At 36.8% G+C, this 18,518-nt stretch overlaps 1 protein-coding gene and 1 long non-coding RNA gene across 8 annotated transcripts; one reads left to right on the top strand and one right to left on the bottom strand.

The window, feature by feature from the left end:
• The first annotated feature begins 9,804 nt into the window (after positions 1 to 9,804).
• On the top strand, positions 9,805 to 13,754 carry LOC116254911 (uncharacterized). Of its 7 annotated transcripts, none has more exons than XR_007573493.1 (4): positions 9,805 to 10,090; positions 10,218 to 11,199; positions 13,308 to 13,459; positions 13,619 to 13,741. It is a non-coding gene; the product is annotated as an uncharacterized LOC116254911 (long non-coding RNA). The 7 variants fall into 7 exon arrangements; XR_004172778.2 differs by having other exon boundaries at positions 13,595 to 13,741; XR_004172781.2 differs by lacking the exon at positions 13,308 to 13,459 and having other exon boundaries at positions 9,807 to 10,090; positions 13,595 to 13,741.
• Positions 11,201 to 15,398, bottom strand: LOC116254910 (histidine-containing phosphotransfer protein 1-like). Its single transcript, XM_031630559.2, has 6 exons — positions 15,039 to 15,398; positions 13,736 to 13,866; positions 13,564 to 13,632; positions 13,284 to 13,355; positions 12,610 to 12,682; positions 11,201 to 11,448 (listed from the first exon to the last, which is right to left on the bottom strand). The coding sequence occupies exons 1-6, from the start codon at positions 15,360 to 15,362 to the stop codon at positions 11,407 to 11,409; spliced, it is 711 nt and encodes a 236-aa protein (XP_031486419.1). The 5' UTR covers positions 15,363 to 15,398; the 3' UTR covers positions 11,201 to 11,406.
• Between the last annotated feature and the right edge of the window lie 3,120 nt (positions 15,399 to 18,518).

Genomic DNA, 18,518 nt, shown 5'->3' with positions numbered 1-18,518 from the left:
TTGAACCACCGTTCTCTTCGTCAACAATAACCGGTAAAACCATTACCCACGCTCACCTTTGTTTCACTAACATTTTCTGACCGTCTGTAATGCCTAGGTTTTTTGTAGTGTGTTCACCAATCATGACCAACAAAAAATAAATACATAGGCAAATCATTAACTCTTATTCTTTTCTATGATTACCTTCAGTTCTTTGCTTTACTTTTCTCAATCTTTTAAACCCATTTAATTTGGAATTTGATCGGTCCTCCACAAACAACGAGACATTCTCTTTAGTTCAGAAGTCATTTGAAAAGTAAAACATCAAAGAAAGAGACAACAGATCACAGCCTGCCTTCTCCTAGATCAAGCACGGCTGCCAACAAATTAATATGAATTTCTAGAGAACAAAAAGAGAATAACTAGAAAACTTCCTTTATCTGCCACAACAATGTAAAAAAGAAGACACAATATATAAACTCACAGATACACAGAGATATATATATAGATGACTACCTGTGTGTGTGTGTGCATATCAATGCTGGATTCTAGTGGAATCCAAGTTTTCTATGTATACACCAGTGTCATAGTTTTAAAAAACCTCGAAAAATGTGATGAAGTAAATTGTCATTTAAATATTTTAAAAAATGTGTTTTTTTTAAAAAGCGTTAAAAACAAAAAACGCGTTTTTTTCAAAATTATCCAATTTTTTCATGTTTTTTTAATGTAAAACAGTTTTTTTTCTTCATTTTCAATTTTTTATTTGTTGCAAATCCACTTATTTTTTTAATGTTTATGTCATTAGTTTCATACTTATTTTATTTTTCTCTATTTTTAGTTTCTTAAATTTTAAATTTATTATATTTGATCCATTTTCTTTCTCATTTTTTTGAACTCACCGTATTATATCCCATAAAAACCTTGCCCTTTAAAACTCTGAAACTTTATTTGTGAATATGGTATACACATAAAATATAATGTGCATGTGCCAACTCAAATGGAAGAGCAAAACCAAAATCAGAAATCATCAATCTCCATACAAAAGGAAACAAATCGCATCACAGTTGGTAAATATTTAGGAGATAAAATGCCAAAGATTGTCATGGCAATCAAGGATAATTTTAATAGAAAGAAAAAATATGCAAGCAGTTGGCTGACAACTCGATGGATAAGCAGCAGTTACATTACCTATTATGAAATGATATATATATTTTTTCTATAAGAGAAAAATGCCATGTATAAATGATGATAGTAGCAAAAACTCACAAGGTTAAGCATTTATTGTGCCAGAATTGGTGGAGTTAGTATTGAGAAATCTGAACCAGGTTAAAAATCCCTTTTCTTGCCCAACCTTTCCTTCCTGCTTGATTTAGTAGCACCTCATTAGAAATTTAGAACATCCTTGAAGATAACACAAAGCATGACACTTACTGCGATAATCTCATGTCAGCTCAATTGGAGGAGTGTAATCAAAATGAGAAATCAGGAAACAAATTGTGGTCAACACGAGCATTATTAACCAATTGATAATTATATACATACGTACATATGTACATAATAAGCCATCTTTATATGCAATGACACGGCGACTCCCTCCCGGACCCTACGATCATTTGATGAATATTAACGTCAAAAATATCTAGCAGGTAAAGCCATTTGTATGATACGAGCGGTTTGGATTTGGATAAATAAAATACATTGACATCAATTTTTTTTGAATTTGGAACAATTAAAAAAAAAATTATGTCCTTATAACTATTTCATTAATTTCTTAGCTGATTGAATCAGCTAGCTCCCTGGGTTCGGTGTGGAGAGTATAGAATGGAGGAAATCATTTATCTCAGATTATCATCTTTTATTACAATAATGAGGATGAAGCGTTTCTTTTAATGTCACGAACCTTTACGATAAATATCACGTCACAGTTAGCACCATTTTCATGCCAACATTTCAGTTAAAGTGGCACTCCAATGTGCTTTAATTCATATATAGTAATCAACATTCACCAATAATGTGCTAAATTAATAGTTGGGCAAATTTTTCAGGTGAGGATAGTCCCACTTCCAGAGTGAAGCACCTTTTTTTCTCTTGTTTCCTCAAGGTTTAGAGCTGCTTTGGTGCCTTAAATTAGGCATCCAATTATGTACTAATTGTATATGGGTGCCCCCCTTCCTTTTGCAACACAAAATGTTGACGCCACATAAGATCGAAACTGAAACTAGCCACCTACTAGCCCCTCCCCGGCTGTTCCACCAATCCCCTTGAAAGTGGTTGGGCAAATTTTTTGTTAAAAGTTGTATCAAGAAAAAAGGATGTAAATTGTTCATGCCGTTATATACCACTGTAGTCGTGTATCAACCTGTATCGGCTCAAAGAACGTATAATAACTCGAATCAAACAATTAAAAACGTCATCCCCTTTTTTTTTATTAAAACAATAATAGCAATTTATTTTGTACGTTTTTTTCAAATAAAAAGTTTATTTGAAAAGTAGCACTACTCAAAACCAATTCAATAGGTCGCCTGCCACATAGGCTTATTCTGTGTATATTTCAGGTGGATCTCTAATTTCAGGATTAAAGTACAAACATGACCTTAAGTAAGATGGTTCCAAGTTTTAAACTGTATTAAGCAAAATCATAATAAGCTAATGTTGGTATAATAACAAAATTGTAGATCAACCATCAATATCAAGAGAATCAGCCTATGGCACGCAACCTATCGAATTTAGTGGAAATTTTGTTTCTTCACGCCTTTAGGTGATCCGAAACTCAACCACTGAAAACATTCCCTTCTTGTAGGCGGGTCGAAGTCGAACGCAACCAGGTTTGGAGCTGTCGTCCTTAAATATGATTAGAGGGCATCGACCATAGTTTCGGTTTTTGTTGCCAGCGCCTGCCGGTTCAATCCCCCCGAAAAATTATGGGTTCAATACTGGCGTGAACGACCTAACTCTGACTTGCCTTTTATATATATATATATATATATATATATATATATATATATATATATATATGCATTCCATGTGAGACAGAGTTTGGAGAACAACTTACATATGTCATTGTTTAATGTTGCTATAATTTTAATAATGTTTGAGATATAATGTTGGTAAACATTTAAATATCAAAATTTTTTATTACTTTAATTATTTAAAGTTACGTGTCATCATTTGCACTATTTGCCTACAAATTTTTCGTACTTCCAAGTCCAACGAACGTCATATGTAACAAATGCATAGGCATTATAAACATCAAAACCTGTACCAAATGTCGTTCTCTTAGTCCAAACCAACGAAGATCCATATCCAAACTCGCTAGCCTGAGGTAGGGAAGGATCAATTGGATCACGTTCAAATCCGGTTCACTACTTGAGTTGTGTAGTACTCTACTGCAATGCAGCCTTATGTCTCAATAGCCGCTAAAGTGGCCGGGGTCAAGTTGAAGGCCTTGTATCAAATCTGAACTTTGTCGTTTCATTGCATAAGCAATGTTGTCTTTGTAAGGCTTAATAGTTGGACTCACCTTAAATTTTAAAAATAAGTTAAAATAGTTCTGCCGCTGTAAGTGAACCCAAAAACAGGGGTCTCAAGGGCCATAACATAGTTGGTTGGGCAAGGAAGCATGTAGAAAGCATGTCGCCTGTTTGATTTTCGTGAGTACTATTCTTTTAAACTGTAAATGGTGAAAGTGTGTCACCAAAGTCGACAGATATACCAAACTCCACCCAGGTGTTGATGCAGTCTACAACCCTAGAGACAAAAAGAATGAAGGAACCTTTGGTCTTTTTCAAACTATGAATTGTTAACCTTCTCCTCACCAAGTAAAGTCAAAACAAAGAAATACATTAAACATGGGGTATCTTCTAATGTTACTACCACCTCAAGCCACTTGTTTCTTTTTCCTTCCTACCAAGTCCTAACGATATAATACCCATCATGGATTCTTTAATCAAGCAAACATGTTTTCAGCTCGCCAGATTTTAAAGGTGACATCAAAGACGATCAGTTGGTCATAAATTACTAACATTCCACAGAATCCAATGCGCAGTTCCTGGTATGGCCTATTCCTTGACCTTGTAGTTTTAAATTCGTGTTCTTAATTACCATGAGCTTGTAGTTTTAAGATTGTGCTGTTAGTTAGCACGAGGTCTAAGCTTTAAAAACTTATCAAAGTATGAGCAAGCAAAATGTGTTTCCTAGTAAATAACTTGCCAAATACATCTTTTGACTAAGTCAACAAATTAAAGCTTGTTCTACTAAGTTCTATCTGGGGGGGGCATCAACAGGGTTCGAGCCACCAACGACCCAACCCACCTAGCTGGGGGGCATCAACAGGGTTCGAGCCACCAACAACCCAACCCACCTAGCTGAAGCTGAGGCAGAGTAAGATTTTTTTTTTTTTCCATGGGTACTAATATAGTTGACAAATTTTCAATTGATCATAGAGTAGTGGATTCGGTTTCGTGGGGTTGTTCTATATAGCTGGACCCAGATCCACCTAAGTTCAACCACTAATTTAAGGTTTATAGAATAGACTTCGTGGAGAGCCCCCACCTAGCTGCGCCCCTGTCACCTAGCGTATTCTCTGCAGCGCCCTCCATAAACTGGTTTGTGTAGGCTCTATTTATGGTTGTATCTCCAATTTCAGAATTACACCAACATTAGCTTAAGATGGATTCAATTGTGAAACCATATTAAGCTAATGTTGGTACAAGAATGAAATTAGAGATCAACCAGAAATATACAGAGAATCAGCCTACGGTGCGCAACCTATTGGATTGGTTTTGAACTGGTTCGATACGGACCACTCGCGATCAAGATCATATATATTGGGGTGTCAAAGGGTTTCACTTGCATCATACCCAAGTGAACTTGAGCTAGATCTGACTTCACGTTCTTCTCTGGATCTCCATCATCACCCAAACATAGATCATATGGGGCTCTTATTAGTCGGACTACACAAACACAAGCAGCAAGAGACCTATTCCATGAAAAGTTTCTTAAGAACAAAAGCGAAGTAAATAGATTGAGTATATCGGATTACTGATCCAGTCCCTTTAATCGAATCCTGCAAAAAATTCTGGATCCACATGGTAACTGATTTCAAAATTTTCTACGCGAGCAGTTTTACAACCATATCTCAACATAAGTTTTAAAGAAAAACGAAAGAAGAGAACAGAAATTAACGTGGTTCAGCTCTGTTTGAGCTTACGTCCACGATCAGAAGGCACTCAAATTAGATGAAATCTTCATCTGATCACTCAAATTAGATGAAATCTTCATCTGATCCCCAAATTTCCGCCTTTCCTTTTCTTCTGATTTTTCTGCCTTTTTTATTTGATCACAATCTTCTATTACCTTCTTGACATCTTTATTCATATCTTGATTGCTGATTTTCTCTCCAACGGATTCATCACTTATCATCCTTATCAGTTTTGTTAACAAGTTTGATATCTGACGGGGAACCAATAAAGATTTATTAATCCAGTTTCACATAAGCGTTATATTCAAGAATAGCTTCCCAGTCTGAGTTTGGATTGGAATTTGACCGCTGAGTTGAATTCCTTTCATGACGATAACTTCCTATTCAAGGCGAGTGGATGCAAAGATGGGAGTTTAGAACTAAAAAAGATGAAACTCTTATATATCATCGATCAGAAAAGTGATATGCACCACCTCTTCCAGTATTTACATAAAATCTTAGAAAACAAAAGGGAGTAGATTAGGCCACCGAGCCCCTTCCATCTCCTTATGCTGTTTTTCCACTCAGTGCATCTAACATGATTTCTCTAGATCCTCCTGCACGACTCATCCTTTCCATCTTCTCCTCCCGCTCTGTACTCCTTCACCCTTGGTCTTCCTAAACTTACCCTCTCTTCCGTAACAACTCTGTCACTCTCTGCGTTCCCTTTCTAATGTGCAAAGGTGGGGAGATATAGTTCTCTCTCACTCCTAGTTTTCCGTTACCATCCCTCTTTCTCTGTCTAAAATCTACATCCTCTTTCTCTCTCGAGAACTGCCAATGTGTAACGGGATCACAGAGAAAGAAGGATGGCAACCGAAAAATAAGAGTGACAAAGCATTACATCTCAGCCATCTCTGCTCTTCAGGAATGCAAAGGGAGACGGAGAGAGGGAAGCAATGTTATAGGGAAGGCTGGGGGAGAAAGACGACAGAAGGGAAGGAGAAGAGGGGAAGGGTGAGTTTGGCCGGGGGATCCATCCAAGGCACAAGCTTCGAAGTAGCAGGGGAAAGGTGAAGCCCCATGGATCATGTTGCCTCATGAGGTTGTTGGTTCGAATCCCATAGTGTTATTCCTTCGGACTCTAAACAGTGGAGATCTTAATGAAAGGTGCACTGGACCTCACTTAGATCCTTCATGAAGCAGCCCTGAACCGAGAGACAACTGAGAGAAACCTTTGGGCTTTCTTTCTGTGGGGTGGGTTGTTATTAATCTCCTGCTCATCTCAAAGGCCCATAGATCAAGTCAGATGCAAAAAAAAAAGACAATAGATAGAGATGGAAAGGGCTCCATGACCTAATCTATACCCCTTTATTTTCTAAGATTTTATATAAATACTGGTAGAGGTGATGCAGATCGACTATATGACATTCTCGTCCTTTTTAGATCTAAGTCCTCGCGGATACATCCACTCCAGTCTGGTTGATATAGGAATTTTGTTGGTTACAATGTATTGCTATATTCTTCTCATCATTTTCACAATACAAGGTAATCATATATATATATATATGCGCTCCTATTGATTGATGATATATCTAACTAGTTATGTGCTTTTCTATGAAGAGGAAAAGCTAGGCCCGAGTTTGCCTTGCTGCAGAAGTTAAGCTCATTTTTGCAAGTTCTTTAGAACTTTCCAAAATAATGCAAAAGGCGGGTAGGTGAGGGCAAATGGTATTTTACCACTCACTTGATGACAACTTCACGCAAAACCAACCTTTTGTTCCCCTCAACAATGGAAAACAAGTGTCCAACATGCGTGTCATAGCTTAATTTGTTGTATTCTCTAAAGTTTCTCTAAAATTTAATCCGGACACTTCCGTGTTTGAATATGACCTTTGAGATCGATCTGTTATCATTTTAGTAGTTCTACCTTGAACCTCACAAGGAAAAGCCACCATTTTATTTTGGAATACAACAAATTAAGCTATGACAAGCAAGCCTTGGACATTTGTTTTCCATTGTTGAGGAGAACAAAAGGTTGGTTTGCGTGAAGTTGTCATCAAGTGAGTGGTAAATCACCATTCGCCCTCACCTAGTGGCCTTTTGCATTATTTTGGAAAGTTTTAAAGAACTTGCAAAAGCGAGCTTAACTTCTGCAGCAAGGCAAACTCGGGTGTAGCTTTTCTTATATATATATATATATATGTGTGTGTGTGTGTGGGGAAAAATTGAACGAACTGCTGTTTCTATGGCTATGCCATCAATCAAAAGTACACTGAGACTCGCTCACCAATCACGACCAACAAAAAAGATACATAGACAATCATCAACTCTTATTCGTAATTTCTATGATTACCTTCAGTTCTTTGCTTTATTCTTTAAGTTTTAATCCCACTTAATCTAGAATTTGATCGGTCCTCCACAAAACAACGCGACATTTTCTTTATTTCATAAGTAATTTGGAAAAAAAAATGAACGAAAGAGAACGCATTACCGTTCGTCTTCTCCTGGATCAAGCATTGCTACCAACAAATATGAATTTCCAGACAACAAACGGAGAATAACTATAAAACATCCTTTATCTACAACAACAATGTAGAAATGAATATAGACATACAGTATATCAACTCATGATCACAAATATACACACACATATATATGTAGACGAGGGACTGAATCCCCAAGGACAGTAGGGCCTCTCGATGGCATCCGTCGGGTGCATGGCTGCCTCTCTTGCACGAGGCCAAATGACAGATTTTGGATGAATCCAAGTTTTCTACACGCACATATATATACACATGAAGCCCAATGCCTGAATTGTAGAGGAATCCACATTTTCTATGTATGTATACATAACCCAGTGTTGGATTCTAGAGGAATCCAAGTTTTCTATGTATGTATCCATACCACAAATTGCTTGACAGTTGGTCAAGATTGTGGAGATAAAAATGCCAAAGACTGTCATGACAATCAAGGATAATTTTAACAGAGAAAGAAATATGGTGCCCCCCAAACAGTTGGCTTACATCTCCATGGATAAGCAAAAGTTAACAGAAACTATTAGGTAATGATTTTTTTTTTTTTTCTATAACAGAAAAACACTATCTATATTTTCTTGCCCAATCTTTCCTTCCTGCTTGTTTTAGTAGCACCTCATTAGAGCATCCTTAAAGATAACACAAAGCATAACACTTACCATGTCAACTCAAATTGGAGGAGTGTAATCAAAATGAGAAATCAGGAAAGGAATTGTAGTATAAAAAATCGTCAACATTTTGAAGATGAAGCACCGAAGGTTATGATGACAATCAAGGATAATCCTAACAGAGAAAGAAATCTGGTGACCACGAAACATCTAGCCAACCAATTGTCTTTGAAGTTAGATTTCTGAGTAAGAACTTCTATGTATTGTAATTGAGTAATATTAAAAGAGGAAAAATAAGGAAATGACAAATAACGTTAGATACAAGAATTTTAATTCCTCTAGAGCCTACTATTAGAAGAAAATCATGAGTTTTAGTCCCAGATTTCCGAAGCAACTCTGCTGGGAGCATTATCACCCCAACCTTTATTGCAAAGCTAGCTGCTTGCAATAGTTAATTATGCTTTCTAAAAGATAACACATGTACAAAGGAAAAATCTTGTATGCTTAGATGTTCTTTTACTCATTTCCTTCTTTTTACTCTCTTAATGTTGCTTGTCACAATGCACAGAAGTTCTTACAGAATTTTTTTTACTTCAAAGAGTAATGTAGAATCCTAAAGGATAGATTTGTATTTGTGAGAGGTAGAAAGAGAAGGACGTAAAAATTAACGTGAAAATATATTTTGAAAAACAGAATGGTAGCCGTAGGTTGGTTTGATTGATAAAGAGAAGTCCTGAACGAGTTTGCTGTAATCACGTTTACAATATTCTGACACCATGGAAAGGGAAGGTTGATAATAACTTTGGCTGATACAAAAATTACAAATGATCCTCCAAAAAAAAAAAAAAAACTAGGACTATCTCCACCCACCAACTGACACTAAGAGTGGGCACGGGCCCAACAAAAAATTTTATTATTAAATTATAAACATATTTTTTGTATATAATGCATATGTTTTAAAATTTTTGTTAAAATAAAATCAAGCCATGCCTAATTCAAATCAGACAGTCCTAAGCCTCTAAGCTGTCAAATGGCACCCGCTGGCCCGATTCCCAAACTAACTGATACTTAGCCTTGAGGCAAATTTAAAGACTTTGAGCAATATCCAAAGCCAAACTCGCAATGTGAGGTCATGCTAGAGAGAATGATTCAATGCAAACTCTCGCGATGTATAGAAGAACATGAGGTTTTTATAACTTTGGCAGCATCAAGGGCTGGAAAATATATGCAATTAATACGCAAATAAAAGAAATCTGGAAATGACGTGATATTTATATTCGATCTTATGACACAATATAGTATAACCATTAAATCTTAAAAAGTGCCCCCAATGTATTTTTCCTACTGATTCGAGTCATACATTTATGTTCCATGCCTTTAAGATCTCAGTCGGATGCGTTTGTTATATTCAAATAAGCATATATGGATCGGTTCTTGGGGATTGCTAAGCATTCTTGCCTTGTTTTGCTATTCTTCTCGGCCTCATTCTCAAACTAAGCTCGAGCTTATTTTATTGAGCTCGACTCGAGCTCGAGATGAACATTTACTCTTCATCAATATTATCATACTGGCGGAATCCGGAAAGAGAAAGACAGAGGGAGGGATTTTATCGTTCGTGGAGTAGTTTCACTTGCACCCTCCTCTTTTTCTTCTTCGATGCCAATCCTTAGCAACAACAGTATGCGCACCCCTTTCCTTGGCAAGATGAGGAAGCAGGCCTCTTTCTTCCTCAGAGAGAAGCTCAGAAGCTCTCAGTTGGCCTTGACCAGCGTAACCCCTGAAGAGTGGTATGCTTCAATCTCGGTGGCTTATTTTTCTTTGGTTATAAGTCGGGTGTTTGACTTTCCGTAGTTTTTCTTTTAATTTGGACATGCAATTGTTCATTCAGTTGATGACAGTCTGCTTTGTTTTCAGATTTTTCCTCTTTATTTTAATTTTGGGGTTTCAAAAGAAGGACAGAAGAAGCGGCAAATAGTAATCCATGGGTAACCGATGTGGGGACGATGAGTTTCATATCAAAAGCAGCCTTTGGACTTGGTGACTACTGCAGAATTGTGGAAATCTTGCTTAAGAGATAGTTGTTTCCTTCTATAAGTATGATTTTTTAGATATATTTTTCTCGTTGTTTACTTGTTTAGTAGTATAAGTATGCTTACATGATTGGTAGATATGTTTCTAGTTATTTTGTTTTTTGATGCATTTTTAACTCATCCTCCTTGGAACAAAACATTATTGGAAGTTGGAACACATTCTTCCAGGTTGTGGGCCTTTTCTTCCTTTTCCCTTTGATGCCATGTTTTCGTCGTTGACTTCAATTGTTAGATTTGGGTGCTTTGGCTCAATGATTTTTTGTTTGAGAAGCTGTATAATGTCGAACAAGTTCTGTATCATGTAAGTTTTCAATGAAAAGGCTTTTCGATTCTCTTAACATTGAGACCGAAAGGTTTAACCAGCTATTTGATGGAGAATAAGGAAGGCCAGAACATCCACGGCGTTGGGTGATACTTTCCCCATTTTTCCGAATTTTGTGACTTGGCTTCTCGATGTAAGTTTCACTCGAGTAAGTCTTCATTTTCTTTCTTGGAGTAGTTCACTGTTCAGTTGCTACTGTTTCCTCAGTCTCTAAGGAATTATATTCCATTGTTGTGTTAAATTGTATCAACTAGTTACTAATGTTTTTTCAGCCTCTTTATTGGGTCTTTTGGCTTAATTTCTCATAAGCATTTCAGATTCTAGTGTTATTTTTATTTGGTATTCTGTTCTTACATTTAAATAAAATTCAACACTGCAGTTATCTTGATGTGGATCCAGGTTAGCAAAACTACTAATCAGATTCAGGTTTTAAACCAAATTGGAGACCATTTGCATTCCTATTCCACAGACTCATTCTTGACAGGTAAAACAATCAATGGCTTTCCTCACATTAATTCCTTGTCTATCCTTAAAATTGCTGCTGGCATGTTGGCTATAGCACTATTTATACAAAATGTTGAAAAAACCTCCATTTGCATAATTAAACAGCATACTGGAAACACATTCAAGCAGGAAAACAAAGAACTGTAGATGTTCATTTCCATCCCAAATATATTTAGAAAGCCAAGGATCAAAGATGAGCATCTTCAAGGGCCTGAATTTTCCCCTCCAGCTGCACAATAAAAAACCATCAAATAAAGAAACATGTTATCCTTGCAGACTCAAGACTTGGACATATAGAAACAAATTAAGAGCTTTCAGACAAACACCATTTTTAAGTGAAGAACAACTAAGTTTAATCAGCATATGTAATTGAAATTTGAAAATAGGAGTCATTGACTGGCAATACAAGAATTTGTTGCATACAAATAGTTGTCAACAATGCAAGAGATCTCATTATTCATATGGTTGGATTACCTTAAGATGAAGACTTTCTTGGTCCAGCTACAAAGTCATATCTGCATCTGCACTTCCATTAACTATTAATTTTCTTAACTAAATCCTTTTCAACCTTGAGTTCAAGTCTCTACTTTAGACACATCAAATTTAGATAGAATTGTTTGATATCCTCTGAATAGATAATCTAGTTTTAGTCTCCTCATTAAGTTCCTTTTTTTTCCATTTCACAAATTTCTAGTCGGATTCTCCTCTGGTCAAGCAATCTGTAGTTCTGCATACATTGCATTTTTTGTTCACTGGTTAGTGCTTGTAATGCTGGTTGCTCTATGTCTTTTGGAGCTTTTGGTTAAAGCAACTTGTTTCCAGGGTGTTGTTTGCAATGAGTGTTGATGTGATGCAATCCTCATTAGTGATTCTTGATGTACATATATTTCCAACTTTTGGCAATAGAAGTCAGGAGCCTAACTTCAAGCAAATGTCCATTGGAAACAAAGTCGGCTAGAAAGTCTCTTCTTTATTTATGACATTGAAATTCTGCTATGTCACTGATGCTCTTGTATTTGAAACCCATGCTTTCTTCACTCTGTTTGCTAGTTAACAACAATAAATATTACCTCATGAGTTGAACACCTTATTTTTACAATATGAATGTGTTTTTTACTCAAAGCATCTTTTGCCAGGTTTGGAATTTGAAAATGAGAAACAAAAACATTTGTCATCCATGGGTGATATGGTAGACATTTATCAGAATGGCAACAAACCAGGAACGGTTGGTTCCCTCCTACGTATTGCATTCACAATCTAATTGGCTTGCAGAGAGCAGAGAACAATCAGAACAGATCTAAATCCATTTTAGATGCTAAACTTAATTTGCCTGAATAAACAAAGCGCTAGATTGGATAATGGGAAAAGTGCAGCAGATTTTCTACTTTACCTGAACCAGTGTTTCCAATTTATTTTGTAGAATGTAAAACTTTTGCTTGATCGTGTTCAGTGCATCTATACACCTGCAAACGATATGCAGCTTCACAATTTTATCAGAAAATAGAGAGACTCTTTTGAAAATAAAAAGGACATTTTTTGGAAATGATAGTCGATGCAATGATGAAACACAAAATCAATACAAGTGCAATACAAAGGTGAAATGTGATCAGGTGGTTAGAAACGCAATGAGTCTTGATGCTATTCAATTGTTTGAAGCATAATAAAAAAAAACTGATGATGAATCCTTCAACTACGTGTGATCTTAAGTTCAGCGTTTAAATCAACATAAAAAACTAACTTCTGTGAGATGTTAGGATCCAATGCATCCATTAACTGACTGAAGTGAAACTGTCTCAAAAGTTTTAAGATTAGGCTCTCTTCCAGAGTTCACATGGCCTGGACAGCATAAGTCACTTTTGTATTTTGCAGCAAACCATAACAATGATTGAAGTGCACGAGGTGCATATGAAATCAAATTGTGGTCGTTTTAAACAAACTTGGGATTTTTTTTTTTAATCACATTAGAACACTAAGTATGCGAGACAAGAGTATGGCACATTTGAGGCTTGCTAGGTATTCCTATAGCCAAAGGTAACGGAACTCTAAAAGGAGTGAGCCACTCACCCATGTTTATTTGCTTGCTCGCAGCAGGTACGCAGCTCGATACAAGCCAACTTAACTTGATTAGCACCCACACTGCAAGAACTATCTCAATTGTAAATTGGAAAAGACAGGATCATAACACTGATATAAATGTCTACATGTGCCCATAAATACATCATCCACAGCAAAGCGCAGGTGTAAGTTACGCACATAAATACTTTACAATTGTAGTCATATGGACTTTCTGTGTCATACATCAAATGTGATTATTGGACAAGCTTAGATGACATGATCAAGCTACCTTGCACTGCTTCCTTTTAATTGGTGAACAGATGCATCAATCTTTTTGAAATCAGGTGCATCCTCATTCCTGCAACAGCAAGGCCGAACATCTCAGAAAAATAATTGTACGAAAAACTGTCATGTTCTATACAAATGAGTTCAGATTGTGACAAGAATGAGGTAGTACGTACAGAGATCGGCTCAGTTCTGCTAAGATGTTCTCCGAATCTTGACAGTACAAGTTAATCAAATCTACCACAAATTCAGGATTGTTAGCATCTTGCAGCATCTGTACCTGCTTGAATTGCTCATCAAGGTGTCCCTACAAGCAAGGAGAAGGAAAAGAATGATAGTTCAGACAACTGCAATACTCGTCCCAAGGAAATACAGAAGTGGAAAAAAAAATACGCTGATCGCACCAACCAGACATCATGAAAGGTCGAATTCATGTCAAGCTGGTCAATAGCTTAGATTTTCACGGTTTCACCCATCCTATATTTGGACGAAATGCAATGACATTAATTCCATCTTCTGGCTCTCGCTTATGGTTTAAACATGTACTTGTCGCAGTGCTCAAGGAGTATTGACAGACAATCACACACACATAATCATACACATGTATTACATATAATCCGCTTTCTTTTCCAATTCACATCCGTGCGCTTGAAGTTAAAAAGAAAAAGTCGCCAATTCTGTGATCTTTCTTCTCCCATGCAACAAGAAGAAATAAATTGCATTTTTGTTAACATAGAACATGCATGAAAAGGAACTTGCAGGAAAAAAAATTAATTAATGGTTATTAGCTACATAGCTAAGATATTCTTCCAACGGCATAAAATGGAATACGTCTTCTTCAACAACAGTCATTTAAATGGCTGATTCTCAAGACCACGACAGAAGAATCTTCCAATCGCATAAAAGAAGAGTGAATTTTCTTACCACTCACTTTCGTGGCAGATTTTCAATGCCACGCCAAAGGCATTGCATTAACAAAATAGGCCAGCAAAATTTTACCCACCAGTGAGAGAATGTTTTCTACACATGTTTTTCAGCACTGAGCAGGTCGTCTATACTCATTTAGGGCCACATCCTGAGGCTGCCCATGAAGCAAAGATCGCGTAGGTCCATTTCTGAACCATCAGAGAGGACAATAAAAGAAAATCAAAATGTACAGGGTGACTCATGTCCGAACTATCAGCATGGGAATAAGGGCAATTAAAGTGCCACTAAAGCTCATCTTCGAACCATCAATCAGAAGTACAGTGGGACTCTGATTACCTTCTATTCCTTGGCTACTCTTCTAAAACCATTTCATCTAAAATTTGACACTACCAACAAAAATGAATTTTCAGACAGCCAACGGCCAACAACTGAAAACTTCCTTTACCTACGGCAACAACGTATAAAATAAGAGATATTAATGCAAAACACAAACACACACACACACACACATATATATATATATATATATAGAAAGAGAGAGAGAGAGGGGACCTCGCAGATGAGGGAATTGATGTAGGCAACTCGCTGTTCCTTTAGCAAGTTAACGTCCTCAACGTCCATCCTGTGAAGAAGAAGAAGAAGAAAAAAAAAAAGGTAACGACGCTGGGTGTTGAGGATGGCTAAGGAGAGGGCGAGGGTGAAAGAAGAGGTGAAGGTAGAATGAAGCAGTGAAGAAGAAGAATATGGTGCAACAGCGTCTCCAGAGGGAGAGATATGCACCGAACTTAATAGTGCCTTCCCTCCCCTCTCTCTCTCTCGCTCCCACGCTTCTTTCCTTCCTGCTGGATTTAGTAGCGCCTCATTAAAGCTTCCCATCCTTAATTCATAGCTCTCTCTCTCTTTCTCGGGGGAAGGAACCAAGGAACCATGAAGCTTGAATGCATTTGGAGACCTCAGGAGACTTGTAGTGGTTGAATCAGTTAAAGGCTTCATGTCGAGTAAATGTGGGGAGAGAGAGAGAGAGAGATTTTGTGAAGAAAAATTTCCTTTTCATAAATGCGGGGGAAAATGCTAAGCTTTCTAGTTTGGAAATTTTTTCTTTGGATGTGATAAAGAAAATTGGAATAGCACTATTAATTGCACTTGAATTTGATACGCAATTTCATAACCAAATTTTATTCTGAATCCCGTATTCGACCGAAACCCGATACAACCTAACTCGATTATGACAAACATTAGTGAAATCCATATTCACTCTTAAAATGTATATGACATCTGAATTTGAGTAGGAATCGAAATCCAACTACACAATATTAAGTCGATAACCTTTAAAAAATCTATACATAAACATGTTCCAGTTGTATTTAATTTTAGACGTGTTCTACATAACAGATTAAGTGTGTACGAAAGACAAGCAAATGATCTTACCCATTCTATTGTAGCTTTAAGAAAATTAACGTAAATTGCTCGAGAGAAAGCCTCTTGACAGGGCCAGCTGAGTCGATCCACTAACTTGACCGCCATTTATCCCAAAGTCATCCTAATTTTGAAGAGCCAATTTTTTTTTTTTTTTTTTTCATATAGTTAACAAATTTTCAATTGGCCATGAACTTAGTGGGATATAACTGGGCCATGAAGGTTATGAACCAACTGGGCTCGCCACCTCTTGATGGAGGACAGAGTAAATTGAAGTTTGGAAGTTTTTTTCCTTTTTCCTTCTCGTTTAAGTAAACAAAAAGCTTGGTCTTCAAGTCACAGACATTATGGCTATGAATGCAGCTAAATGTTTGGCTCTGCATTTTCAACAAGCCTTGCATTGATCATAGCAATCCAGCTTCATCTTTGCAACAGAAAAATCGTATGTACATACATCACAGTGTTGAAAAAGAAAAGATGCTCCGAAAGAAAACTTGTTGACTTTCTTACAAAAACATTCATTGTGCAATATCCCAAACCTTTTGCAAAAGAGTGGTCGGTCCTACCACAATGAGTTGAAAGTGAAGCATTGTGGAAGAACTTTGCTTTGCCCCCCAAAATAAAAGGGTGAATTGAAGTGAAAGGCACCATAACACATCTTAAAATTTATAGACTTTTTCTAAATGGAAAGAACATAACCCACCAACAGAATTTATGTTGTGCTTGAAAAATGTGTTCCGGCTTTAAAGGTTTTCACGCCCTTCATCAATTGTACAATAATATAAGCATTTAAGTCGAGAGAAAATTTAAAGTCACTTGAATGATATAAATGTGCTAATTTATTGGCCATGATGTTAATTATGGCTTATACCACAAGCAAAATGCTGTCGGAGTCCTGTGAGACATGGTCAAGGCTGGGTGTGCATCTTCCGGGTCTGAGGACCTGAGAGTTCTACCGAGTGACCTCAACTAGATTATTACCGTCCCACTGTTTATGGTACATGAAAGTGGGACACGCGGGACTCGAATCGGTGATTCGCCTTCTACACAGTCTCTGGCCCAACCACTATGCTACGCCCGGTCTTGGGGCATACGCATCTAGTTGTTTGTGGCGAAAGACTTCAGCAATGAAACAAAAATGTGCTTGTTGGCATCAATCTTGCAACAAAGGATGTAAAACACTTGTATCAAAGCAAACTGCAATGACATATGCAAAAAAGGATGAGATTTTCTGTTGCATATGAAAATGTATGACACATAGCAATTATTCTGAAAAAAGTTCTGCTCAATGCACTTAGGAAAATGTGATTTGAATGTCGCTTGACATGATCCAAAAAGTGTGTGTACCGGGAAAGTAAAACTAATCTAATATCAATGCCGGTGAGCCACAAAAATTTGCTTTAAAAATAGTTAAAGGGGTAGTTAGGATAAATATTTAAGATATTTATTTAAAAATAAATAATTTTTTAAAGACTGGCACTATGCCACTGCTGGTTTTTTCAAGGCGTCTTCTCCCTTAGAATTATCGATTGAGGGGAAGATATTTGTGAAAGGGGAAAGAAGGAGGAGAGAGAAAAGAGAAAAACAAATAGTGAGACAGTGTGAGAGACAAAAGAGTGAACGGCCACGATCAACATGAAGATGAATGCTAATCTTGATCAATATTCATGCTTCAATATATGTAAAGGATCGTTGGGGAGAAGAAAAAAAGAATTTAACGTAAGGTTTACCTGTAATTAGAAGCTAAGGCTCTCTAAAGTCGACTAAAGCTTGGAAAGCTACTTTGCCATTATTTGAGACATTATCACATGCACACTAAGTACAGCTGAACTAACTTCTCATCCCCAAGAAAAGAGAAGAAGAATCAATTTCTTCAAGAATTTGGTAAATAAATAGACTACTAATTTCAGGAAAAAAAATTAAGTTGGTCAGCAAGAAAGCAATCTTCAATAATGAAATTGGTAAAAAATCAGTTGGAAGAATTAAAGAAAGAAAATGAATAGGCACTTCACGTAATATTTGTCCACTTTTTGGCATTACCTTTTCTGCACTCCAGAAATTAGACAGGTACACATTTGAATAAGGAATAGCCAGATTCATTTTTCTTTGCCAAACTATTAGGAATTGGTTTCGGCTTTGTAATCAAGCTTAACTTCAACCTACTGATTTGAATATTTCATGTTGTTTAGATATAAAAATATTTTTTTCAAACCAATTAGAAAGATGAAAAATTAATCAGACCTCAACTTTTCGAGCAGTGGGAATACGTGTGGGAATACGTGTGTGTATATATATATATATATTTGCCTTATAGGTCACTTGATCATTCGGCCCCCCAAAAGAAAGTTCTGTCCGCCCCTACCAATAAGAGTCGGTCATTTATTACCAGCCTCATCATCGTGTGCTTATAACATGGATTGTCCCCGCTCGGTTGTCAATCACATAAATCGCCAGACTTGCGTGGCCCATCTATTAAACGGGCCGGGTCAGGACCGACCACAAAGGGTAGTGTTTAAGAGTTTGATTTTTGTGGTAGATATATTCTATGTATTTTGCTGAATCTTGGACATGATTGGACCCTTGAAATGTTTTAGATGCACCTATATATGTGTATAT

This window comes from Nymphaea colorata, chromosome 5 (assembly GCF_008831285.2).
Source record: "Nymphaea colorata isolate Beijing-Zhang1983 chromosome 5, ASM883128v2, whole genome shotgun sequence".
NCBI lineage: Eukaryota > Viridiplantae > Streptophyta > Magnoliopsida > Nymphaeales > Nymphaeaceae > Nymphaea > Nymphaea colorata.
The sequence above is the reverse complement of the archived record's forward strand: the minus strand, read 5'-3'. Positions and strand labels throughout refer to the sequence as shown.